The following is a 25,819-nucleotide window of genomic DNA, read 5'->3' as shown; positions in this document are numbered from 1 at the left end:
AGCCAAAATGAGACACAGTTTTTGCTGCAGGTAAGAAAACTCCTGATCAGGCACAACTCAATTTAGTAACAGCAACCTTGACACAGATGCAGTGGATAAGATATTGATCTGTGGTGAAAAACCTTTGATTAATGTGTGTTTTCTTACACAACCTGGCAGATGGGGATTAACTGCTTCAAATCATCAGTGATAAAGTTCTAGTGGATGCTGTCCACACACCAGCTGTCAAGTTAGGAAATGAACACAGTGAAAGACACCTGTGGTTTTGAAACCTGCAGCGAAACATTAAGCTTGCAAAAGAAATAATTAAGACTGTTTTCCTGAAACTTGCACTGGGAAGCATTCAAATACGTAAAACTCCCTTTTGCTCTTTGTAGAACAGTCCACAGCAGCTGTTGGAACAATTTCGTTTATAACCACAGTATCTTGAAAATGAAATCTCTCCTTTGCTTCCTGGGGAACCTCCCCCAGAGGTAACTCTGGGTGAAGTAAGTTGCTGTGCTGAACAAAACTGCACCAAGAGCCTGGTGACTCCATGGGAAATTCTCAGCTCCAGGGCAAATATTTCCCCTGACTGCAGCTCAGTGTAATTTGGTGCAGCTACAGACTCAGAGGTTAAAAACTTTCAAATTCAAATAGAAAGCAGGGCCTAATCTCTTCCCCAAATGGACACACCCACAACGAGCTGCTTTTGCAGTTTAATAAAGCCATCTCCTCACAAACATCATTTACCTCACAGGTTAAAAACAAGGATTTTTAAATACATTTCTCTGAAATGTTTCTGAGCTCCCAGAAACACACCAAGGGAGCAGCAGGACCCTCCAGGCAGAAACACAATTACCACCAGGTAACAGTCAGGTTACCACCCTGATAACAGTCTTCACATTTGCATAGATAAACACTTAAATAAATGAATCCAAAAGTATTACAAACAAGGTAAATTACAAACAAAATTGAGGCCTTCCAAATGCTTGATTTGTAAAGCAATCGGGGGGTTTTTTTTGGGGGGGGAAATGGAATCACAGGCTTATTTCAGCAGTTTTACACTATCCCACACTTAAGAGCTTGGGACTGTTCAATCTGTGCTTGGCCCTGAGAGTTCAGTTCTGTTCAGTCCTCCCGAAGGTAAGGGTCATCATCTGTATTTCCTGAAACACCCTGTGGCAATGAGGAGTCCTCTCCTTGGGCTTTTATGAGCTCCTCTGTCTGAGCTTCAGCTAATTTGGTCTCTGCTTTCTGGGACAGCAGCCGCACCTCCTGCACCTGGGACTTCACCACCTGGATGTGGCTGCGGGCTGTCACCGAGGCCTGGTCTGCACCTGGAGGGAAGGATGGACACTCTGGGTTAGAGGAGCACTGGGCAAACCTTCAGCTAAGGAAATAGGCGGGATTATCATCTGCCTTGCTGTGTTGTGATGGCTCTTGGGCTGTATTAATGCTCAGTGCATTTACTCTTCATTTACCTCAAACCTTTTGTCTGCTTTGAGATGTTGAATTCTCCCATCCCGGTGGGATACAGCTGGAGCTGGACAGGAGTGATCACCTTGTGCCAGTGGTTTGAGATCTAAGCCCAGTCAATGTGTGCCAGAACCTTTCAGTCCTTGTCCCATCCTGGCACCTACAGCAGTGGGAATACCTCTGGCACTGCTGAATTCCCACCATTCTCCTCCCATGCTCCCACAGATTTTTGGGTCTGTTCCAGGCACTTACAAAATTAGGATGTCTCTGTATAGTCACTGTTTTCCCTCCCTTCTCCACTCAAGGAACTTTGCCCATTTACCACAAACCAGTCCATAACTCAGTCTCAGAGCTTTCAAATCTCTCCAGGGAGAAACCCACCAAAAATTAGTATATTTTCCTTTTTAAATATAAATCCAGCTGGAAAGCCCTACTGGACTCACAGGCAGCCTTGGTTCTGTGGCTCCCAGGGCCATGTTTGAGCCTTGCTTTCAAAAATAACTAAACTCTTCCCTTAAACATTTTTGGCTGTGGTTGATCTTGACCTAAACCACGTATGAACTTTCCAGGCCTAGTTCTCAGAATGTACCCACAGACTCACAGCCAAAACCACAATGTACATGCTCAGCACCTCTAAAAATTGTCAACTGTGGTGTTAACTGAATGTATACCATGTGTCTGAACTGTGCTGAGAGGGAGAAGGGCAGTGCTGCAGCTTGTGCTCACCTGACTGATAGGCAGCCTCTGCCGCCATCTCCGACAGCCGCAGCGCTGTCATCCAGCTGGATTCCAGCCTGAGGTATTCCTGCTGCTTGGTGGTCATCTAGGAGCAGGAGAAAGAGTCAACAAGGTGTAACAGACCCGAGAGCCCTCCTGAGCTGTGCAGAGGAGGGAGAACAGGGCTGGAGAGGCAGCTGGTGAGGGAGGTTTATTTGCTTACATCCACTCTGGCTCCTATGACCACCTGCCAGACTGCATCCACCTCTTCCGAGTTCATTTTCCCAAGGAGGTCTGAGTATTGCTTGTAGAGAGACACCAGGGTATAAACTGCCTGTGAAGGAATCATTTTGCACAGTTACCACAATAACCTGCACAGCTCTGGTGTTGTCTCAGTGTTACCTGGTCTTAATTAGCAAAATTACTCCTCATACACTTGATGCACTGACAAGGATGTGAACTGGAATGCAAACACTTTAATTGGCGTTCTATTTGCAAAATTAAAATTATGTCTTCTTTCAGATTTAAGTATGGCTCATACCATTCTTCTGATGGAGCTCAGCTCATGGCCTTAGAAAGGCTGAGAAGGGCAATAAAATGCCCCAGAACAGAGAACTCAGTACATAGGTAATATAACTAACTTTTGGGAGTATCTTCAGCCTCAGTTCTGAGTTCCAGGGTCATTTTGCCTAAGTAAAAAGAGGGACTTCTTACAAGAGCATGGGACAAGGAGAATGGATTCATGCTGACAAAGGGCAGGGTTGGACAGGATGTTAGGGAAAAATTCTTGGCTCTGAGGGTGGTGAGGCCCTGGCACAGGCTGCCCAGAGAAGCTGTGGCTATCCCTGGAAGTGTCCAAGGCCAGGCTCGATGGGCTTAGAGCAACCTGGGATAGTGAAAGGTGTCCCTGCTCATGGGACTGGATGAGCTTTAAGGTCCTTCCAACCCAAACAATTCTGAGATTGTCTAATTTTAACCCCAAAGCAACATTTTAACAAAGCTAAAAGTAGCTTCCACCTTTGGTGTAGAACAGTGACCGTGTGGCTCCCTAAAGACCTGACTCTTCACCCCTCACACCTCTTTGGTTACATTAATCTTGCAGAAGCCCATTTGGAGCCTGGTTTAAGAGGTGCACTCAGTGCCAGAGCAGCTGGCCCTGCCAGCAGTGCCCTGTGCCAGGTGTGAGCCCCCTGAGCTCACCTTGGTGTACTCGGTGAGCGCCTCGATCAGCGCGTAGGTGGTCTGGGAGAGCAGCGTGGCCGTGCTGTCTGTCACCAGGGACACGGCTCTCCTGATCAGGGCATCGTTGCTGAGGGACCCCGAGCTCTGCTGCTGCAACACAAGACACCCGTGTGACCTTCCCAGCGCCCTCCCTGCCGACACCACTCCAACACAAAGGTGAGGGAAAGCCCCGCTGTGAGGGGCTCCCTGAGGGTGTGATCCCAGCAGGAGAACCGGGACAAACTGGTGGGTTTGGGTGTTAAACTGGTGCGAGGAGAGGGTGCTGGGGGTACCTCTACAACGGGGACAGCACACAGGGCCACCCCCAGCCCCACGGCCTGCTGCCACTGCCCGCTCCTGCCCACGAGGCCTCGCTGCCGGACGCTGGCCAGGACTGGGAAGCTGCGTCTGGAAAAGCAAGAGGCAAAGTTTAGCAGCAGAAACATCCCTGTGTGAGGTGGGAAATAGGGAGCAAAGAGAAGGACACCCAGAAGCTGTTCGAGAACCTGTCTATCTGTGCCAGACTTCTGTGATGTAGCTGTGTGACAGTGAATGAGTAAGTTTGTTTCAAATTTCGTACTATTTTATCGTAAGTGCAAGAAAAGGCAAGCACAGTAACTAGTGCATTATTAACACCTCCAGAGAGAAAATGTCTGTTAGCTGGTACCAGCATAATGCTGATAGTCAGTAATACGGGAAAATAAGTTAAAAAACATGCTTAAATTGCCGTGTGGTACATGCAGGTGAGAAATGTGACAGGTTTGTCACAGTCCAGCGACACCTGGGTCTCCGTGGCCAGTTTTATTTACAACCCAAGCTGTGCAAATGCCCTGGGGCCAGGGTCTATCACGGAAATACTCGAGCGGAAAAACAGAAGCACAGAGCAATGAGAATCTTTTTTTTTTTTGGTTCTACAGCAATTTAATGAAAACGACCGGTCGGTTTTCCTTCTTTTATGGCGTGTGCTCTTCAACCTACAGCCCGCGGGTGGGGAGCGCGGTGTGGGCAGCGCGTCTCCTCCCCCTCAGCCTGTCCCCCCGGCCCGCCGCGGTACCTGAGCACGGAGCAGCAGCTCCTCAGCCACCGCCCGCCCGCCGCCATCTTGGCCCGCCCGGCGCGCGGGAAGTGACGTCACCGCGCACACCCGCGGGGGCGGGGCCGAGCGCGGCGCGTGCGCGGAGGGGCGCGCGGGGCCGTGAGGGCAGTGGCGGGAAGCTGAGGCGGGCGCTGAGGGATGTCCCCAGGGGTGTCCCCAGGAATGTCCCCAGGGGTGTCCCCAGGGTTGTCCTCAGGGTTGTCCCCAGGGGTGTCCTCAGGAATGTTCCCAGGGGTGTCCCCAGGGATGTCCCCAGGGGTGTCCCCAGGAATGTTCCCAGGGGTGTCCCCAGGGATGTCCCCAGGGGTGTCCCCGCGTCCCCTCCGCCCTCACGGCCCTGTGGAGCACAAGCGGTGTCGGGAGACACCTCCTCTAGGATTCGCTGGTATACCCAACTTCTCAATGGTCAGAAATAGGCAACATTTTGCCCAGTTGCTGGGAATGAGGTGGAGATTATGAAACGGGGTCTTGCCTAGTTGGGAAAAAATGTGTAATGTGTTGTCCGTTGGTGTTTGATTTTGTAGCTTTCAAGTCTGATGAACAAGAATATTTAATCCGTGAAACAGCGGCCAACAAACTCTGAGTGATGTCCAGGTGCTGGAAAACCAAATTATTTGGTGGTGGGATTGCCTTGATAAGGTTTAGGGCTTGATGTGTTTCAGTGATATTACAGCCGGGAAAGGTTCACAAAGCTTGGGAAGAAGGATTTAGACAAAAGGAATGCAGAACTTACAGGCCACAAGGACATTGGGTAGAATCCCCAACGTTGCATCTGTGCTGAAATCAACTCCATTTTGTAAAAGGGGAATTCCAGCAGGGATAGATTGTGACCACCAACACCATCAGTCCTCCTCATGGCCCTGGTTTAATTCATCATTATTGTTCTAAAGTACATGATGCTGCTTTGATTTTGGGTAGTTCTGTGCTAGTGACAATCTCTACCTTCTCCAGCAAAGGTTTCCCCTGCAATTCCACACAAAACCGCCTTGATCAATTAAATCAATTCTTTTTAGTTATAGCAGGAATTCCTATTCTCTCTCCTGTTTTTAGACACTCAGTCAGTGTAGGTTACTTTACTGAGGGCAGCGCTGTGTCACACATTCTTCACTAACTCCATGCTTTAAACATTTGTCCAAAACCCTGGCACACCTGAGAGGACCAGGTAACAACCCTGTATCTTTTAAAACTGTAGGGAGAGGGGAACCTTGTGCTGGTTTGAATTGTCTTTTCCCAAGACTTCTAAAACAAATTACGAGTAATTTCTGCGTGTCTGCCTTCACACCCTTAATGAGGCAGAGTAGGACAAGGCAGGACTTGTTTGTTGAGATCTTGGAGTGGTGTTGCATCCCTGTGCTGCGCTCAGCAGGGTGGGAATCTCAGAAGACCACTGGGAGGCTTTTAAATAGTTCAGGGAACAGAAACAAACAGTCCTGGAGACGCAAAGAATCTGCGAGAGCCACAAGGATCTGTAAAAGCGCGCGCCTGGGGATACCTTTTCTTTTTTAAGCTTTATTGTTTTTACATAGGAAAAGAAGACCGCGATGAGGCAGCGACGGCACAAAACCCTCGGAGGTTTGGCGCAGGGGGAAGGAGCCTCCATCCCGTGTGCGGAGCCGCGCCGTGGAGCCCGGTGCCTCTGGAAAGCCCGTGGGAGCAGGAGCAGGGGCAGAGCCCTCATTTAAGCACCAGGAAGTAGGTGGTCCAGCCGGCCAGCAGCAGCGCCCCGAGCAGCACCGTGTAGCTGAACAGCACGAAGGCCAGCAGCTCCCGCAGCACCTTGAGGAAATGGATGGCGAAGGAATCCGGCATGGCTCTCCCGGCTCCCTGGGGCTGGCTGCTCCCTGCTCCTCCTAGGCCTGCAAGGAGGAACAAGGTGAGTCTTCACAGCAGGGACAACGCCCTGCCGTGGGGAGAATCCTGTTGGTGTTAGTGAGTGGTGTGGGCCCGTTCAGAACTCCTGCCGAGGTGTTCAAAGAGAGTTTGGGATCTGATCGAAGTCTCCAGATCAGGACTGGTAAGGAAGCAGATGGAAATACAGACACAGGCAGTGGGCATGGCCGTGGGGGTGAGGCTGGGGGCTGTTACAGAGTCCAGCTGGCTCTTGGAATTTCTCCCCTGGGGCTGTGGCTGTGCGTCCAGGAAGCATCAGGATCAGAGCGGCTGCTGGTGGTGCATTACCAACAGCGTGTTCTGATCAAAGTGGTCAATTCCTCCAAGGAAGCCACCATTAATATTTAATTCTATAATTGCATCTAATGGAGGTACTGGCACAAACTGAGCCTTTTGTTTAAGAATGACGAAAACTGACGCTTAAATACAAGTTTGTACAGGCAAATATTTATATCTTGCGTTAAAAATAACCGTTAAGTGGGAGACATGGCGTAAGATGCCTTAGAATTCATCTTCTAGCAGTAATGTTTAGTCATATGTACACATTGCTTTGGAAATGATTGCTCATTTGTTAGTTTAAATTAAATCTGAACATTTTCCCTAAAGTCGCTGGCTTCTTAGATTCGAAGCTGTGAAAACCCACCTAAAAAATTCTATTATCTTTTCAATTTACGTGTTCTTTTAAATTTTGATCACAACTGTGCCTGATCAACAATATTGACGCTCTTGGTCAAGCCACAAAAAGGGAGTTTAAAATCAGACTTAGGATAAAAACTAACCCAAAAGGATAAAAACTAACCCCGAAGGATTATTTCTCTTCTGAACAGCCTAAAGCCAGATAAACTAAACTCAATTCCTGTCCTGCTGCTTAGAATATTTTTTAAAGAACTCTTGTGATAAGGAATTCACATTTTGGTGTTGTTTAAGGAGTTCAGCCATTCCACTCCAAGCTCAGGCACATGTATACAGTACAGGAGTCACAGCGTTTTTAAACCAGTTGTGGTTTCTCTGTTGTTCAGAGCGTTACAGTTTTCTGTCCATAGGCTCTGCGAGATTTCTGGTTATCTAGAAAGATGCTGATAAAGAAACAAAGTGCTTACCCAGGCAGATGACGGGCTCCACTTCGGCAAGTTGCTGTTTCTCCCTAGTTCTGTCGTGCAGTTTTGTCCCTTTCCCAGGGGGTTTGTGCCGTGGGCTGGTCCCGCTGTGATCCAGGAGCAGAGTGTGTGTGTGCAGCCCACACCAGGACTGAGCTCTAGGTGTGGTCAGCACCGCTTATGATCCGACAGCGCCGTGGTGCTCGGAGCAGCCAAACACTCCCCTTCCCCTGGAGGGCATCTCCAGAGCCACGGCTTGGAGTCACCGGATCAAAACCTGCATTTGTTGAGATGTGGGGTTTTGCCTCTAGCAAAACATTGTGTGGTTTGACATGTTTTATTCTGTTATCTTGAAGGCTGCAGTGCTCCTTGCTCTGTTCCCTCTGAGCTCCCTGTGCTCTGTGAGCTGCTTGGGGAGGAGGATGCTCACACATAGCTGGGGCTCATCCCCAGGGTGGGACTCTGCAGGCTGAGCCAGGGTCTTTTACCAAAAGTCAGTGAGGGCTGAAGGCAGCGTAATTCCTGTGCTGTCCCTAGGTCACTGCTGTAGTGTCACCCTTATCCTCCCTCCCAAGGAGTCATCCCAACCGTTTAGAGCTCAAGTGCTGCAGCTCCTTTGCAGAGAAGGGAGGAGGGAGCCAGGCTCTGTTTATTCTTAGCAAAACTGCTCCTGATGATGTTGTATGAAAAGTAAGTGTCTTTTGGGGCAGAGGTTGGGTAATATTTTCTTTTTTTTTTTTTTTTTTTGTAGTAATGCAGACAGAAGGAAAATTACGTACTGCAAATCAAATTTCTTACCTACAAAGATATTATGATGTAGAAAATGGTCCCTTAATTTAATTAGGTTCTCTTGTTATCGAATTATTACCCGCATGGTCAGCAGGGCCTTGGACAGACACAGAACATCATCAGCTGCCCAGGAAGCCTGTTAAATAGTAATTGCTCCTCCAGGGAATTGATCAGCGTCAGGATGGCTTTTATTTTGTTGTTGAGTAGTTCCAGGAAGAGGCTTTGTCTAGGTGGAGTGGTTACACGGTTCTAGCTCAGTGCTGGTTGTGATGAATTCAGAGTTTACCAAGTGTCTGGTGTAAACTTACCAAAAAAAGTTTTGCCTGTCTTACTGATTGCAGGCAGGAGAAAGGGGAGCCAGTCTTTGTTTTCCTTTATTCACCTGTGGTGTGGCTTTCACACGGCAGGACCTTAGCTCAGAAACCAGCCTGGTCAGTATTTCCTTGGGATCAGTTCAACTAAGATAAAAAAACCCAACAAAACTGGAATTTGTGATACTACAAAGACCCTCAAGGCCAACCCAAGGACACTCTGTTGCTCTGAGTCAATTTGTTTTTCCTCTGCACAGTAACATCTGATTTTTGATCCAAACCTAATTCAGATTCCTTTTAAATACCCTGAAATTAGCTACTTTAAGTGGAACTTGCAGAGCAAACAATGTGTGTTTGCTCTTCTTGCACTCATTGAAGTTGCAGCATGTTTTTTGTTGTCTGTCTACAAGTTGCCTGCCCACCTGAAGTAGAAACTGGAATGACTGAAATGGTATTTTTCTTCAAAAGGGAAGAAATCCCACACATACTATAATGTGGTATGGTAGGTGGCAGAACAGAATGAAATTTTGCATGAGCTTAGAAAACACCTGGGTGTTAGAAAAATAGTTTCAGCATATGTAATTCAGTTATCCCAGAATGAGGAGACAAGGATACAGCTACCACAGTGCAGGGTTTTATTTTGTTTATTTTTGTATTCTAGAGAGAGAATGCAAACACTTCCAAATAAAGTTTAAATACATCTTTATTTTATTTTGTTCTAGTAAGTCAGCTGGAGTTAAACAGATAGAAGGGCTCTGTGGAGGGTCTGACTTGGCAGAACTCAGAAAATAAAACAGACCAAAACCCACTGTGACAGCTTGGAAAAATGAAGGTATTTATTGGGCTGTACTATACAAGATAAATAAGGCAGAAATGTTTGCTAAGAGAGTGATTTAAGGTGAGGAGTGGGCTTTTCTTTTAGCTGTCTTTAAGAGTGAACTGCAGTGTGGAAGAGTCCCCAGTGGCTGTGAGGACACTGACAGCATCCAGCAGCAGCACAGGCAGCCCCAAGGACCCTGCTCTGCCTTCCCAGCCTCTGGAGCTGCCTCTTGCACACCAAGCCCATGGAAATTTCCATTTCATGTGCTTGAGCTCTACAAGAGCCTGTGACACCAAGTACCACAGTTTATAACCTGAACAGGGGGGTGAAAAAGGTGTCTGTTTTAAACCCACTGTTTACTGGGTCCCTGCTCTTGCTATTTTTGGCCCCCACACAGGGAGTGTTTGTGTGTCTTCAGCCATAAACTCAGGACACACTGATGTCATTCATACTCTGGAGGAGCTTTCCAGAGTCAGGTGGGTGTACCTAGGACAAAGAAGTCACCTTCACAGTGATCCCTTCAGGGGACAAGTGGAGTAAAAGGCTCGAGGATCACAGGTATAGCTGTGTACAGATCTCTGACTGACACATCCAGTGCATCCACGGAATGTTTCAGGCACCAGAGAGAGACAGTCAGTCTGGGAATACTGGCATGGAGTCAGGAATAGAGAACACCCTGCCTCCTCAGCACCTCAGGAGGGTAAAAAGCAGAAATCACATCTCCCACCAAAGCTAAACTGAAAGAAAAAAAGCAGGAATGTGCCAAGGAGAAGGACCAGTGCCCATTCCTGCTGCCCCAACATTTGTCTGCCAGGTAAAACCATGAGCAGGAATCTCTCTCTTTCCCACTGTTTATCATTAATGCCTTCCAACCTTGCTTGTCTACTTGGAAGTTGCACAGAGCTGGAACACAAGTGCAGAAGGGATGAGGGAGACTGCTCACGAGCTGGTCCCAGGAGAACCTCCTTCACTGCTGTGTCTCCCCAGCGGAGCAGCCGGGCCAGGCCCAGCAGCTGACGTGCCTGTGTTACACAGGGCCTCTCACATTTATTGTGTCTCACCACACCCCCTAGAACGGGGCAGGCTCCAGTTTTTCCATCAAGGACTTGATCCAGGTTGTCCCGTTGATCAGTTTTGTGGTGGCAATGATGTACTCTGTGCCTCCATCCTCCATCTGGGACAGGAACCTCAGCGCGGCGATTTCTGCGTACGTCACCCCGCCCAGGAAAAACACCAGAGTCACTCTGTTCTCACCGTGCTGCCCTGTGGGTTCACACAAAACATCCATATTGACTTGGTTTGATTTTTACAGCTCCCCTGCATCAACTGTCAGACAAACTCAAATGACCTGAGTTAAAGGCTGGGACACAGAGATCCAGGCTGCTCCCAGCTCTGGAGTTGCTACAGGATGTGCTTCTGCTTGAGAGTGATGCTGACCCTCTTTCAGGTAACATTATTTATTAAAATCACTGTGTAAATTTAGGGTTTATTTTAGTACTCTGATGAGAAGTTAAACCATTTCTCAAAGGAGTGTTAGGTCAATCTAACACTGCTGTGGGACAGGGCTATGAGACAGAGAGCTGGACTCTGCCTGCCCTGATTTCAGTTTGCCTCACTCCCTGTTCAGAAAGACGTATTTTCCTGTAAACCACATGAAAACGAAGCCAAACTTACGCTTTTTCTGCAGGCCTGTAGGGAGCTGCTGCCTCTCCTCGAAATGGGGCCCTGGCAGCATCTTCAGGACCTCCTCGATGCTGCGCCAGCCCGGGCGGGCCAGCAGCTGGGCCAGGCGCACGCTGAGCGGGGCATAGCCGCTGTACACGTACGAGATGTCATTGGGGTTCTGGGGACACACAGACAGCGAGGGAGCAGCAGGTCAGTGCCACCTCCTGCTGCAGAACTGCCTCCAAGAAATCAGTAACGTTACGTTAAAAAGGTTTTCCTGCTGCACAGGATTCTGTAGTTAGAGGTGATTTTACCTGCTCATTAACGTCATCCATCCACAGGCGCAGCGTTTTCCTGATGGTTGGGTAGTTATTCCTGCCACCTGTCTGGGGTTTCAGGAGTCCAGCCTTTTCCAAGTTGTTTAAGGTCAATATATGTTCATAGCCGTAAGTCTGCAATACGAAGAAACCACCTTTAATACCATGGCAATAACCCATAACCAGTGTTTAAAAGAGAAAACAAAAAAAAAAGCAAAGAGGTTTGTTTAAAAAAGATGTTTGCTTGAAAAAAGCTTTTTGGGTAATATCTCTGTAGAGTATTTCCAATTTAGAATGTTTAAATCCTAATAGTAAACTGTGATATAAACTTCTGTATCTACATGTTGTAACACACACGAGAACCTCCCCAGTATCAGCCCAACAGAAACCCAGTGTCCCCCTCTGTACAAATTATTCAAGTGTACAATGTGTTTCTCTAGAGTTAAAGTGTAGAGCTGAAGATCTGACGTGGATTTTCTCAGGAATTTATTCCTGCAAATGTTAGAACCTAACCTGGAGAATCTCTCTTTTGTAATGGTCCAGAACCTTCTGCTTCAGCCCACTATTGCACACGGATTGCAGGCAAACGAGACGCAAGATCTTGATTAATGGATGTTTTTGAGCTATGCAGTCTTCAATATAATTGTTAACCTATTAAATAAAACACATAAGCAGTTATTTAAACAATTGTTAAAATGCCCATCAGACCTGGAAAGAAAGATCTGGTTTGCCTGGATCTCCAAAACAGCAAGAAAGAGGAGCAGCTGCTCTCTAGACAGCTCAGGACATCTATAAAACAGTGACCCAGCACTGGTTCCACCTGGACTCTCCCTAGAGCATGTCAGCTCCTCACTCAGTAGCCAGATTTTGCCTGGTGCACTGAAAAAATTCTTATTAACCATCTTCTCAGTTCCACTGATCCCTCAGAGCATGGGATGCCCCAGGACAGGTCAAGCACCCCACGTGTGCACAGGCACTGACAGGAACTCAGAGATCCATTTCACTGGACATCATTAGATCAGATGCCTACTCTCTCTCTCTCTAAATAGCTTTTAGAAGATATAAGAATGGCTAATTGCCATTATCTACTTACCTTGTCTGTGTCTATTCCAGACATGAACTCTTGCTCCACTGTTAAATTATCAAAGAAATCTTCAGATGCTTTGGGAAAAGAATGAAAATCAATACAACAGCAACTGAGAGCTTATGTTCTACATTTAACATTTCAGCAGAGATGCACTGGATGGAGCAAAGCCAGTTTTTGCCAGGCTGAGTGCTGTCCATCAAGTTATCTGGCATGCTGCTGGATTTAAATGTTTCCTACTCACTGGTGATGTCTTTGATGAGCTCTGCGATGGAGGTGTGGTTTGCCAGCGAGCTCCTCGCCGCCTGCATGTGGGGCAGCTGGGACACAAACTGCTTAATCTCTCCAACAGTCTTGGCGTGGTGCCTCTCCTGAAGAAATCCATCACTGGGGTTAGGCCTTGTTCATGTTAGTAACATCAACCAGATCATTTTATCATGAAGGATTTTTACTGCACTCCCTGCAGGGAGTTAGAGATGCACAGCCTTTTAGACAAGGGGCTAGAAAAGATGCTTCCACTGAAGTCACAGCATTACCTGTAACAGCACTTGGATCACGGGGAGAGGCAGCATGTAATACAGCAGGATCATTAGACTGTTATTTTCCATTATCCCAGTGTTGCCAATCATTTTATCCACATTTGTCTGACTTCAGCCATCCCTAACTACTCAATTTCCCTACCAGGGAAAACTCCCTTTTTCACACAAAGAGGAATTACTTTGCTGGCAGCAGGGAGCTCTAGGCCAACGCTGTCAGAGCTGGGAAACATCTCCCCTTGGAGCAGGAGTGAAAAGTGCTGAGGAACTGGGCTGACAGGGTCTGCCATTCACTGCACTTGGTGACAACAGTGTGCCAGGCTTTGAGGGAGGATGTGCTGAAGCAGCATGCAGAGCTCAGCTCCAGAGGGCTGCACTGCATTTGGGCTACTTGCCTCTTGCTGCAATAATTTGACTCATATGTGAAGGATTTAAATGGGCAAGTGCAGGCAGGAGAGTCATGATGGAGCCTGTGACGGAAGAAGTCCTCTGCTGCCAATGTGCTGCTGTTTCATTATCACCTATTACTGCTGACAATTTCTTAGAATTCTCTTTTTTTAACAAGCAGTATGAACAATCCATCTTTAGCACCTCCAGCACTAATAGTGCAGAAGCAGAGCTGCACTGGGATGAGGCTGAGCACTCAGTATTTCAGTTGAGGTACCACTACCTCATCTTAGATGTGGCAGAGGTTAAGAGGCTAAAAAAAGCCCCCTCCCAAGGAAATAAAATCAAAAAGTGAAAAGAGTTTTCTTGAGAGTCCCCATGAGATCAGAAAAATGAGATAGGGATCATCAACAGGATGTTTTCAACAAAACCACAGACGTGCCCCACACAGATCTCCAGATTTGTCTGAGATGACACACAAGCATGAATTTACAGTTCAAACCTCATGCAAGACAACTGTCTTTTGTACATTTCTGTTGTTTTAGATGCCAGCCATAATCCTCTGGCTTCTTGCAGACTGAAGAGAGCAATTCCTGTTATGGGATCTATGGGCTCACACAGCACAAGGCTGGACTAGGCAAGCTCTGAGCAGGGGGAAAGCCCCAGGACAGAGGTGTGGGGAGAAACAAGGATCCACGTTACTACAGGCTTCTTCAAGGGAGATCTGACCAACACCTACTCAGAACAGTCCAAGTGGAGCTCACCTCATCCCAGGGCAGGGGAATATACTAGAACAGCTTCCTGTTTTTCTCTGGATGGGGGTTTAGTGTGTGGGAGCAGCTTGAGCTGCCAGTCCCAGCCCTGCTGAGCACAGACTGTGGAATTATCTGATGCACTGTTGGACACAGGCCTCACCTCAAAGGCTGCTGAGATGATCTTGGCTTTCTTGCTCAGCACTGACCCCACAGCATTGAAGTTCTTGTCTCGGATTTCGGCATAAAGCTCTTCTGCAGAGTTCAGCTGCAGCTTCTTGGGTTCTGTGGGGAGATCCTTCCCACCCTCACCCTGCTTCTTTGGGGCAAACTTCTCAGGAGGGAGTTTCACATAAGCTACCAAATGCAGAGAAATAACCTTATAAGGACTGGAACTTCATCAGCAGAAGTTAACATCAGCAGGCTGTGGAAATGTGTTCCCTGAGCTGGACACAGCTCTGAGTAGCAAAGCAATATTAACACTCAAACCACTGAGTGCCTGTGTGTTAATTAAGGAGAGTCTCCCTGCACTCAGCCAGGGACCTACACAAACATCAGAACCCAAGTGGCAGCTGCCTGCTTTCAGAGAGGCTTGGAGGCAGCCCATCAACCAATCCAGTCCCTCAGAGGGGGGATTACAGCCCATAAATGCCTCTCTGGAGTTTTCTTACCCCAGAAGAGCAGGACAGCGTTCTGAAAACACCATTTCACAAACTCCTGTCCCCTCAGTGTGGCATGTGATCTGTGATCCAGGCAGGATGGCTGCTGAAGGCACACACTCACATTCCCACTCCCACACTCCCTGTCATGTCACTGTGCCTGCACACAGCCAGAAGATGCCCTTTCAGTAACCACAGACTGTACTTGGCTCCCCTTCCCAGGCAAAAAGAGCCAGAGTGGATCTCGATGGGCTCCAGCTTGGGACTGAACAAACCCCACATTGATTTCAGCTGAGCTGGTCCCACATCACATTCAGTGAAGCACAAACCCACCCAACACACTCCAACCCGCCCCAGGACATGGGAAAGCTGCCCCTTCCCTGCAGGACTCACTGTTCTGGATCCCATAGATCTCATCTATCAGCCCCTCGTACGTCAGCTGCGTGGCCAGCGGCGTCAGCAGGTCCACGTTCCTGTCCAGCAACAGGAGGGTGTCAAAGACAGGAAATATGGAATTCTGGCTCCCAGGGAACTCGCGCTTCATCCTGATCATCATGTTGGCCACGTGCTGCAAGGAAAACACATCGCTCTGCTTATGGTGCAGGCCACAGCAGATATGTGTGACCTCTGGGCCCTGCAGGCACACGCTTGGAAAGGAAGGGGATGGCAGGAGGTACAGACTGGCTGATGGATGCGACTGAGAAAACAAAAGTCCTTCTCTGCAGCTCAACAAGACAGTGATGGCAAAAACACTGCATTCACCTCAAACTGCTCCCTGACCACAAAAAATACCGATTAAACCATAGGCTGATCAGAGAGATGCAAAAAAGGATATGTGTGTGACATGGCTGGGTTAAAGAAAGCCAGAGGTGTATTTAACCAAACACTCCTTAAGGCAGTTCCAAAGAACAAGATGCATTTGTTCAGCCTCACCCGAGCACAGTCGCCCTTCCCAAAAATCTGCGGGATGGTTCCGTAGAGAGCCTGCAGCGTCATCAGCCCCTTTGCTGCGTGGTACAGACTGGTCTGGTCGCTCTCCAGGTAACATTCCTAAAGAACAAGAGGGATTCTGATGGAAAGTGTCAATCCAATACAGCTGCTTCCACAGCAGAACAGGGTCCATGGGAACAGTTCAGAGGAGACACAGGCTGGGGACAAACTATGGCTGTTGGCATATATGAACCTTATTATCTCTGCTGTCACTACATCAAGTAATTTTTTTGATGACCAGACACTAATATTTTTGAACTCCAGACACAAATCCAGTTTGATGGAGTAAAAGAAAGTGACTGGAAGGACCCTCTCCTGCTAATTAGGCCAATCCAAGCACCCAACACCTCATTACAGCTGCAAGCCGTGACACGTCCTCTGGGCTATGTGTAGGAAGAAACTCCCAGACTGCCCTGTCCTTGGATGCAGCACTCTGGGAACACAGGACATGCAGCTGAGATGTGACAGTTGTTAATGCTCAGTGCAGTGAGAACCATCACACACAGCTCCCTGGCTGTGCAGGAACACAAACCATGCTGGCTCCTTGTGACAGCTGAGTGCTTTAAGCCTCAGGAATGCTCCAGCTGTGACAATAACACCAGCAGCTGGAGCTGGAGGAACAGGGGTGCAGCTCGGTGTAGTGATCATTCCTTCAGCATTTAGTGTGAAAACACAGGGAAGTTCAGGGTTCAGGATCAAGCCAGGTTTGCTCTGCAGGCTCTTTCCTTGCTGTGCAGGTCACTCACAAACCCTCTGAGGGCTGCTGCACCAGCACCAACATCCAGCACAAAACCACATCGCGTTTTTCCTCAAGGACGAGGCGAGCACACACCTTGAAGGCGCTCTCGGACTCCATGGAGAGCAGATCTCCATCGAAGGGGATCAGGTCCAGGCTGTACTGCTCCCGGTGGATGAAGGAGCCCAGCACACCCTGCTCCTTCAGCCACTGCTCGCAGAGGAGGCTGCGGCGCGGCACGAACAGGATGTGGAAATCCCTCTGCGGAGAGCGGCCTCTGTCTTCCCTGGAAAAGTCACGGCAGGAGCACAGCACACGGTCACTCCCTGCACACGGGAGCAGCACAGACCGCGGGCAGGGGGCACTGGATCCACACAAAACAGGAATGCTGCACGGGGTTATTGCCCACTCCGGGATTTTGTGTGTCAGTGCAGCCTTGTGCAGCCACAGCTCTGACAGCAGGGCAGTGGGATGTGGCACCTGCAGCTCCCAAAGGCACAGCAATCCAAGCATGACTCATTCCAGCTAATTACAAGGAAGTGTACATCCTCACAGGGAGCAATGCACCCTCAGCATCGTGGCCAAGGTGAAGCCCCCTTGCCCAGGGTGTCTCACAGTTAAGGTGCAGAGTGGCTGTGCTGCGGTTTGGTGTCTGCACATCGTTCCCCGCACAGGTGTGACAAACCACACGGTAATACAGGCACCAGTCCCCTCCTCACGACCGTCCCGCCCTGCCCGCGGTACCTGACCACGTTGTCCGTGATGATGTCCATCAGCTCCAGCTTGGGCCTGACGAAGAAGATGATGTTCTTGACGTCGGCCGGGGGCAGCCGGCCCGGCTTGAGCGTGAACATCTTCTCCACCTCATGCTCCTGCGTGGAGCCACGGCCGTCAGCCGAGTGCGGGACCGCCGGGGCCCGCCCGCCTGCCCCCGGCCCCCGCGGCGCTTACCTTGAGCAGCGAGTACTGCGCGATGAGGCCGAAGGGGCCGGTCAGGTACTCGTCCCACACGATGGCCTGCGGGAAGGGACGGCGGGATCAGACCGGGCACCCCCCCGCTGGAGCCCGCCCGGCCCCCTGGCCCCGCCGTGCCGTGCCCACCTTGGAGCCCGCCGTGCCCACCCCCTGGCCCTGCCGTGCCGTGCCCACCCCCTGGCCCCGCCGTGCCGTGCCCACCCCCTGGCCCCGCCGTGCCGTGCCCACCCCCTGGCCCCGCCGTGCCCACCCCCTGGCCCCGCCGTGCCCACCCCCTGGCCCCGCCGTGCCCACCCCCTGGCCCCGCCGTGCCCACCGGACCTGCCGTGCCGTGCCCACCTTGGAGCCCGCCGTGCCCACCCCCCGGGCCCCGCCGTGCCCACCCCCCGGGCCCCGCCGTGCCGTGCCCACCGGACCCGCCGTGCCGTCCCCACCCCCGGGCCCCGCCGTGCCCACCTTGGAGCCCGCGCACTTGTCCAGGAACTCGCGCAGCTCTCTCCGCCCCGCCTCGCGCAGCGCCGTCAGGTTCACCCGGCCCGAGCTCAGGTGCGCCGCCATGGCCGCCCCGCCCGAGCACGTGACCGCGGGGCGGGGCCAGGGGGCGGGGCCGCGCAGCCGCACAGAGCGCGGGGCGGGGCCGCGGAGCGTCAGGGGACACACCCGGCAACCGGCAGCGCGTCGGTGTGCTCGCGGTCACGTGTGGGTGTGTCATATGTGTCGTGTGTGTGTCGTGTGTGGTGACTGGCACCGGGCTCCGCCAGGGACAGTGTGACCGGCGGCACCAGCGAACTGCTGCTCCCCTGCGCTGGGCACTGCTGAGGCCACGCCCGGAGTCGTGTGTCCAGTTCAGGAAGGCCGGTGAGGGGCTGGGGCGTTTCCAGGGAAGGGAAGGAACGGAGCTGGGGAAGGGGCTGGAGCCCCAGGAGAGGCTGAGGGAGCTGGAAAGGGGCTCAGCCTGGAGAAAAGGAGCTCAGGGGGCATCTTCTGTCTCTGCACAGCTCCCTGACAGGAGGGGACAGCCGGGCTCTGCTCCCAGGGCACAGGGACAGGAAATGGCCTGAAGCTGCACCAGAACCGCTTCAGGTTGGACATCAGGAGGGATCTTCACTGAAAGGGTGATTAAATATTGCCCAGGGAGCCAGTGGAGTCACTGTCCCTGGAGATATTTAAGCAAGGACTGGACGTGGCCCTCAGCAGTACCCTGGTCATGTTGACAAGGTGGTGTTTAGTCAGACTTGGTGATCTCAAATGTCTCTTCCCAGCTGATGGATTCTGTGACTTACAGTGCAGCCCCTGGGCATATCTGTCCCCACACAGAATCCCTCACTCTCTGAATGGAAATGCAGAAAAGAAAACACTTTTTTTCCAAAATATAACTTTATTTTATATATATGCATATATACACACACACCACACTCACTATATAGAAGCTGAAAGAATGCAAAACAGGGATGGCCCACAAACTGTTTCAGGTGTGCACAGGTGTGCACAGCAGACAGGTTTCCAAAAACCCCCAGCAGCTCCTTACCTGCATCATTTCCACATTTCACACCAAACCACAACCCAGAGCTCACGGCACCGAGCGACATCGCAATCAAAGGAGTAAATGAAAATAAAGATGAAATATTTCTCAACTCAGTCCAGTGTCAAAAAAAAAAAGCTTAAAAATCTAAATGTACAAATTCAGCCTTAAAATGGTTTAGTGCAAATATGAAAATTAACAGCATATTTTTAAGGTATTTAAATAAGCTTTAATATAACTCTAGTGCTTCATTCCTATACATGTTTTCCCACCAATAGATCCAACAGCACAGGGGCATTTCCCGTTAAGGGCGGGACAAACCCAGAACCTGGGAAGAAACAGGATAAAGTCACTTGTTAAATCATTTATTTATCTTTCACTGAAGTTTGTTAAAAAGGGACGGGGGGTATTTATTAGTGGAAGAGCACAGTATCGATGCTTGTAGGGATTCTGGAGCGGGCGGGCAGAGGGGAGCGAGGGCTCGCTGTCCCTCGTCCTGACATTCAGCACAGGCGGCTGCTGGTGGTGCAAAGGTCCCGGGGCGGGGCTGTGTGCGCCCGCCCTCAGAAGGTCTCGTCGTCGTTGCAGTCGGCCGTCCAGTGGCCGAACACCTCGCAGGTGTCGCAGTAGGGCCGCTCCTCCCGCCGGCTGCCGTGGTGCGCCGAGTGCGGCGGCTCCTCCAGCGCCTGCGCCTGCGTCGGGCAGTCCTCGGTGTCGTGCAGGTCGAAGCAGCCGCAGATGTCGCAGAAGAGACGCGGCTTCTTCTTGGACAGGCTCTCCTCCTCACTGCAAGGACCGGCACAAGTCATGCCTCTGTCACACTGCAAGGCCCAGCCCCTGCTGTGAGCTCGGGGTTACTGAGACTCAGGAAACGCCTCAGAGCTCAAACAAAAATAGGATACAAACCCTTCTCCACCACCCTGCAGTGCCCCCACAATCCCCTACACTCTAATATTTACTGAACAAGCTGCTGTTTGTGCAAATATTTGCACAGAGACATTGAAAAGAAACACGTAAAATAGTTTCTCTTCCCCTGAGAGAGCTGAAGTCATGATGCATCAAACAGGTTTTAGTTGTACTTCTCTGGGTTGGTTCTTCCCATCCAAACACAGCTGCAGCCTCTTAGGAGCAAAGACTCTTCAGCACTTGGGAAGGGCCAGATTCACCAAGTCATACAACAGACATGTCACAATGCATCAGAGTTTGTGAGTGATAACTACAGAGCACCATTTGCAGCCCCATTTACACCACAGTGTGAAGAGAAGGCTGGACCCAACCACTGAACTCCAGGGAAGGCTCTGTCTGTCCCTGCTGACAGCTGAGATCAGGCTGCTGCTTCGTGCAGCTGCCAACCTGCCCTACCAACAACTCCCAAAACAACAGACGACATTTCCTTTAGGATTTGTACCTGTCATAGTTATTTATCTCCTCTTCATTGCCATTGAGCGCTGCTTCACACATTCTCTGTATCTTCAAGTTCAGTTCTTCGTTTTTCCTTTGCAGATCCACTATCACTGAATTCAGGAAGTCGATCTAGGAGAGCCAAGGACAGGGACAGTCAGAGGGGCAGGGGGATGGCACCAGGGTTCAGCACTGCTGAACATAACCAAGGAACAGGGGAGGAAAGAAGTGGAACCAACCTCGCCCTGGGGGCAGGAAGGGTTGCCATCAGCAGGTGAATTCAGGGAAGCAGAAAACCAGAAAAAGATGGGTGGTTAGTGTATATTCATGACAGTCCTGATGGCTGCACAACAGGGAAGGGCATTTTTTAATCACTGTGACTTACACCTGTGATCTAACAAAGGCTTTATCATGAGCAGAAGGTTATTCTATTCTAGCCATATTTTCTAGGCATTTGTTGGCACAGGCCCCTTTGAAGCAGCACTTCACGGGGTCACTGTGACTGTCCTACTCTGAATCACATCTTTCTGTGCCAGCTGAGCCCCTTCCTTCTCCATTGCTGCCAATGCTTGTTCTGAGTCCAGTTGTGCAGTTGGGAATAACTGCAGAGCTCAGAGGTACCCAGGAGCTCAGGGAGCCCGTTTCTCCAGGATGGCAAGCACCAGCTTCAGGTGGCCAGAGCTTTTCCTCAAACACATCTAAGAAACCTTTGGAAAGGCCAAGGAGCACTGAGGGCTCTGCTGAGCTCTACCTCTGACAGGCTGCAGGGCACAACTTGCCACCCTCATTTCTTGCTTGTTTCCTCACATTCCCATGATCTGAACTGTTTCTCCATCACTCATCACTTGATCCTTAGTATTTACTGTCACTGACATTTCCCTTCAGAAGCTGAGGGGCTACAAGAGGGGCTGCCTGTTAAAATCCTGACTGACAAACCCCAGTAAGGATTGTCTTTGGAATATTCTCCTCTCCTACAGCCCCACTGCTGGTTTAGCATGCTCATGTGCACATCCAATACCTGCTTCTCTCTTGCAATTTCCTCCTGAAGCAGAGTAGCAGCATCACCTTTAAAGGAGAAAACCAAACAAGGTACAATGTGACTCGTGCCATGGCTCAGTCAGAAATAGTCACAGGCTCTGAGGGCACAGACACTGGAGTGGCTCTCACTTTACCTGAGGGGCTCACTACCGTTAAAGGCTGCTCGTTGTTTTCCTTGAGTTTTTGCTCCAAGTTCTTCACCTTTTCCTCAAGTTTCAGTTTGTCAGACTCCAGTGACTTCACCACTGACTGCAGGGTCTTTGCAGAAGCGTTTTCCCCGCGGAGCACCGTGATCTGGAAGAGTTGTTTGACAAGACTTGGACCTTCCAGCACCAAGCCAAGGCCAGGGCCCTTGAAGCAAGGGCTGAACCAAAACCACGTGCCAGGAGTCACCTGGCTCAGCACAGGCATCTGAAGATTTGATGCTAAGGTTTAACTATGCCACACGAAAGAAAAATGATCAGCCAGCTCTTCAGGAGCCAGCACACACAGCCTCTGGCTGCAACGTAACTGAAATCAGGAATCATCCATTCCTCATTTACCTCATGTCTGAGTTTTTCCAGTTCCTCATCTTTTTGTGTGATCAAGGCACTAGTAACATTGATGGATTTCTGTAAAGATGCTCTCTCTTCATCAATTTCTTTTTTTAACGTCGATTCTCTAGAAGAAAACCAAGTGAAACCAGAAGTCATCTAATGAATGGGTAACTGTAGTGGCCTAAAGTAGTTTCATTTAATTTCAAGTATTAAACTACTTAAGAAGTAGTTCTTGAAAAAACAAATTACAATTTACTACTTGACTAAGGTTTTATATATGTACAAACATTTCAGGTGTTACAACTGTGGAAACAAAGCAAAAACTTTACCTAGGTAGTACATGCCAGAATCTGCATAGCACCGTATCCATTTGAATTTAAAGGAGCAAGTTAAAGACTGGGGAGATACAGGATAAACAAACATGTTGCACAGTGTTCCACAAAACCTAACTTAAGAGTTTTGTTACTTCTTGAAAATTACTAACAAGCAACAAAACAGGCATGCAAAGCTCATTGTACAAGTTGTCATGCAAAGCATGGATGAGGCTGGAAATATCAGCTGGTCCTCACTAATTTCAGTGACATCTTAATTTCCTGCACATAGGATTTGTTGTACTTCATGGGAGAAGGGTTAAAAAGAAATCCTCCAAAGCAGGCACAACTCCCTTCCCAATATTTTCCATGGATCTAACAGAGATATAACTTCTGCCTACAGCTCCTGCCTTCAGGCACCACTGCTGTGACACCCTCACACTGGTGCAAGCTGATCTTCCTGACAGGTCACAGAACACACACAGTGAGTAACTGTCTCCTGATGGGAGGAGCAAATTTCCTTACAAGCAGAAAGATTTTGGTTACAAAAGAAACAAAAAAATTACTTCAAACCATTTACTTTTCTCCAGGAGGAACTGTCTCTTCAGTGCAGGCAGCAGTGCTGCTGTGGGCTCTGAGCTCCTGCAGGGATTCTAAACTGCACTACAGTGCCCAGCACTGCTGAGGGATCAGGAGCAGAGCCCATCCACAAGGGAGGATGCTCAGGGGACAGCTATCGAGCTCAAATGGAAAGGTTTCCATCTCTGTGGTATCTACAGTTAGTGAGAGCCATGATACCCAGACCATGAAACACAGGAAATCTCACCCACTCAAGATAAATCAACAATGAGAGCACAATCAATGCAATTCTTTCATTGTTCAGATTGTACTCGGGAATGGAAGCAGCAAGTGGAGAATCTGGGGTTTAGAAAAGCTGAGGCAGCTACCAAACAAGAACCAAAATTTGATTGGGTTTTGGTATCTTTTTACAATGAGAGAATCAACAGAAGTGGAAACACAACAACTTGCAGACTGTGATCTTGCCTTCAAACACAAATTACAGTGTTGTCAATAAAACCCACAAGGGCCCTGGCATGGAAAGACGCCCTGGGCAACCCCGAGTCAGCAAAGCACCCAAAGCTGCACAGCCACCTCCGTGTTCTCCCGCAGGACTCCCAACGCCCGGCCTGTCCCGTGGCTCCCAGTGCTCTGCTGCATGGACCAAAGGCACGTGATGGGGAGGGAAAGGATGTGCCACCAGTGCACGGGGTGCTGCTGACAGGGCAGAGCTGCACATCCAGGATTTGCTGGGAAGTAAACCCTGAGCACATCTGGGAATCACAGCTGGAAGTTGCTGCTCACAAAGCTCTGCTGCACCCGAGACGTCTCCCGAGTGTCCCTGTGCTGTGCAGGCAGCTGGGAAGGGCAGATGGAAGCCCCAGTGACTCAGCCCATGCTCAAGAGCTTGTGATTCAGCCAATGTTTCCACTTGGTCAGATCTTCACGGAGAGATCAGGACCAAACAGATGCTTTTGGCACAAACGTGATTAATTCGCCATTTGTTGGGCTCGGCTTCAACCCCCACAACGCTGAGGTGGTTGCAAAAGGCAAACAGGTTGTAAGGATAGAAATAAAATATTTACAGACTCAATACAGGAGCCTCGAATGCTAAAACACAAGGGGAGAGAAAGGAGAGAAGAAAAGAGGAGAGAAAACAAGAGGGGAAGAAGGTCCCTGTGCTTGGAGCTTTCTTTCCCTGGACAGTCTCTCCAGGAGCTGCTCCAGTGAGGGACCCAAAAATGCTGGAACTGGAGAATTCCAGCCAAGGAAGGTGCTGATCCCTCCGTGTGGGTCACACCCAGTGAACTGTGGAGCAGGTGCTCAGTGGGAAATAACTGCACTGGGAGAGCTTGCAGGGTAAATCTTTTGGAAGCTATTTCTTTTATTTGAAAAAAATAAACTGATTTAGTGAACTTACACTTTTTTCCTGCCAATTCAAATTCAAAACATCTGCTTACCAGCAGGAGGGAAATCAAAACAATAAAAATGACTTTTTCATTTACATGCCAGTTTAAAATTTTACTTTCTTGAGAAGTTTAAACCATGTTCTGAGCAGTGTGTGGAAGTTGTGGGAGAAAGGGATTTGTTTTGGTTTAACATTAGGAAAAAAAATCACCCAGATTCTTCCCTTACTACAAAAATAAGAAATTCCAAGAATGAAGCAAATACCTTAAAGTGCTACTGGGTAAGCTTTAAAAATGCAAGATAACAAGAACCACATGTTAGAAACATGGAGTACAAATGCAAAATACTGTAAGGAAGAACAATATTTGCACCAAGGGCCTTTTCTGTTTTGGTAAAAAATATATAGATTTTTTTTTTTCATTTTATATATATATATATAGAGCTGAGTGTTTTACAAAACAAAAGCAAGACACCAAGGGACAAAGGCAGCCAAAATATGTACAACAACTCTACTAAAAAAAAAATTAAAATTATTTATTGTAACGTGGATAGACTTTCTTGAGTCTTACCATTAAAGACACACAGATATAGCAAGGGAAGCAAGGGCAGGAAAGGGAAGAGAGAGGAATGAAATGAGTATCCATAAACAGCGAAGCTCAAAGACAGTCAGACAGCAACCCACACTGAACCCAACGAGCTGAGCCACACAGAACCCCCCATGATCCATCAACACCAAACTCCTGGCACTCCCAGCTGGATTATTTCATACAAGGGGACGCTAAAACAGGAGGAGAGAATTCCTGGGGGTGGAAGGAAGGTGAGAAAACCACCACTAGAGATTTGACCTAATTGAAACACAAGGATGGCTCTTGTTCAACAGCTCGAATTCTCAAGGCAAAAGGAGGAAATTATCATCTTCCCATCACCAAATTCTGTGGGATTTTGGAATTCAGAGGCTTTTTTCATTATTTTTACTTAATTAGCTTTTTATTCAGCCAAACCTTTTTCATTAGCACTGATGCCACATGTTGACATGTTCTGAGCCCCAGTGCCTGCAGTGTGCCTCAGCCAGGCTATTCCTATTCCTCTTTTTCTCCTGTTCCTGTTGCTCATTTTCATCTTCTACTGCAGTTTATTCAACACTGCTGAGCAATGTCATTAAGCCAGTCACAAACTGGGGCACCTCGGTGTAACCACCTGAAGGTAAAGTCACGGTAAAATTCACTTCACTGATTTCATAATTGTCTGGATTATTTCAGGCAGCTCCTCCAGAGTAAAACAGAAGGAAGATCAGAGCCACACACCTTCCTCTGCAGAACTTACAGAGAGTTTTTCTTTGAAAATGTTCTCTGTGGAACAGAACTGCTGGAAAGTACTGAATGACTTGGTCCCCACTCCCCGCTTCCTTCCTCAAGTGACTTCCAGGAGTTACACTACTGCAAACACATTTTCAGACATGTTCAGTAGCAGGCTGGTGATGCAGCTCGTGAGGCTGGTTAAAGCTGGAGGTTCAGCTGATCCAGCCCTGACATTCCCTGGGGAAGCA

The 25,819-nt window shown here is 49.1% G+C and overlaps 4 protein-coding genes across 11 annotated transcripts in view; all 4 read right to left on the bottom strand.

Annotated features, from left to right (window-relative positions):
* Positions 1 to 686: 686 nt before the first annotated feature.
* DIABLO (diablo IAP-binding mitochondrial protein) lies at positions 687 to 4,507 on the bottom strand. 2 transcript variants are annotated; one of them, XM_066331669.1, is made up of 6 exons: positions 4,451 to 4,507; positions 3,690 to 3,804; positions 3,376 to 3,507; positions 2,399 to 2,509; positions 2,185 to 2,281; positions 687 to 1,319 (listed from the first exon to the last, which is right to left on the bottom strand). In XM_066331669.1, exons 1-6 carry the CDS (start codon positions 4,495 to 4,497, stop codon positions 1,111 to 1,113), a joined length of 711 nt encoding a protein of 236 aa, XP_066187766.1. In that variant the 5' UTR covers positions 4,498 to 4,507; the 3' UTR covers positions 687 to 1,110. The 2 variants fall into 2 exon arrangements, with proteins under 2 accessions (XP_066187766.1, XP_066187768.1); XM_066331671.1 differs by having other exon boundaries at positions 3,376 to 3,504.
* Positions 4,508 to 5,981: 1,474 nt separating this feature from the next.
* Positions 5,982 to 8,542, bottom strand: LOC136369048 (uncharacterized). Its single transcript, XM_066331668.1, has 2 exons — positions 7,483 to 8,542; positions 5,982 to 6,348 (listed from the first exon to the last, which is right to left on the bottom strand). Exon 2 carries the CDS (start codon positions 6,299 to 6,301, stop codon positions 6,167 to 6,169), a length of 135 nt encoding a protein of 44 aa, XP_066187765.1. The 5' UTR covers positions 6,302 to 6,348; positions 7,483 to 8,542; the 3' UTR covers positions 5,982 to 6,166.
* Positions 8,543 to 9,207: 665 nt separating this feature from the next.
* VPS33A (VPS33A core subunit of CORVET and HOPS complexes) lies at positions 9,208 to 18,141 on the bottom strand. 4 transcript variants are annotated; one of them, XM_066331665.1, is made up of 13 exons: positions 17,957 to 18,106; positions 17,477 to 17,542; positions 17,270 to 17,397; positions 16,622 to 16,811; positions 15,733 to 15,849; positions 15,193 to 15,367; positions 14,304 to 14,497; positions 12,710 to 12,836; positions 12,475 to 12,542; positions 11,895 to 12,032; positions 11,379 to 11,516; positions 11,074 to 11,242; positions 9,208 to 10,662 (listed from the first exon to the last, which is right to left on the bottom strand). In XM_066331665.1, exons 1-13 carry the CDS (start codon positions 18,056 to 18,058, stop codon positions 10,469 to 10,471), a joined length of 1,806 nt encoding a protein of 601 aa, XP_066187762.1. In that variant the 5' UTR covers positions 18,059 to 18,106; the 3' UTR covers positions 9,208 to 10,468. The 4 variants fall into 4 exon arrangements, 3 of the variants coding, with proteins under 3 accessions (XP_066187762.1, XP_066187763.1, XP_066187764.1); XM_066331666.1 differs by lacking the exon at positions 9,208 to 10,662 and having other exon boundaries at positions 11,150 to 11,303; positions 17,957 to 18,121; XM_066331667.1 differs by lacking the exon at positions 9,208 to 10,662 and having other exon boundaries at positions 11,174 to 11,299; positions 17,957 to 18,113.
* A 717-nt stretch (positions 18,142 to 18,858) lies between these two features.
* Positions 18,859 to 25,819, bottom strand: part of CLIP1 (CAP-Gly domain containing linker protein 1) — a 61,213-nt gene continuing 54,252 nt past the window's right edge. For 2 of the 4 annotated variants that reach the window (XM_066331662.1, XM_066331663.1), the window contains 3 exons: positions 22,004 to 22,121; positions 21,596 to 21,755; positions 21,146 to 21,488 (listed from right to left, as the gene is read on the bottom strand). In XM_066331662.1, coding sequence (XP_066187759.1) covers positions 21,289 to 21,488; positions 21,596 to 21,755; positions 22,004 to 22,121 — 478 coding nt within the window. In that variant the 3' untranslated portion in view covers positions 21,146 to 21,288. Of the gene's footprint in view, positions 19,809 to 20,430; positions 21,489 to 21,595; positions 21,756 to 22,003; positions 22,122 to 24,537; positions 24,559 to 25,819 lie in introns of those variants that run through there. The other 2 variants (XM_066331664.1, XM_066331660.1) reach the window with 2 other exon arrangements.

This window comes from Sylvia atricapilla, chromosome 17 (assembly GCF_009819655.1).
Source record: "Sylvia atricapilla isolate bSylAtr1 chromosome 17, bSylAtr1.pri, whole genome shotgun sequence".
NCBI classification, from domain to species: Eukaryota; Metazoa; Chordata; class Aves; order Passeriformes; family Sylviidae; genus Sylvia; species Sylvia atricapilla.
The sequence above is the reverse complement of the archived record's forward strand: the minus strand, read 5'-3'. Positions and strand labels throughout refer to the sequence as shown.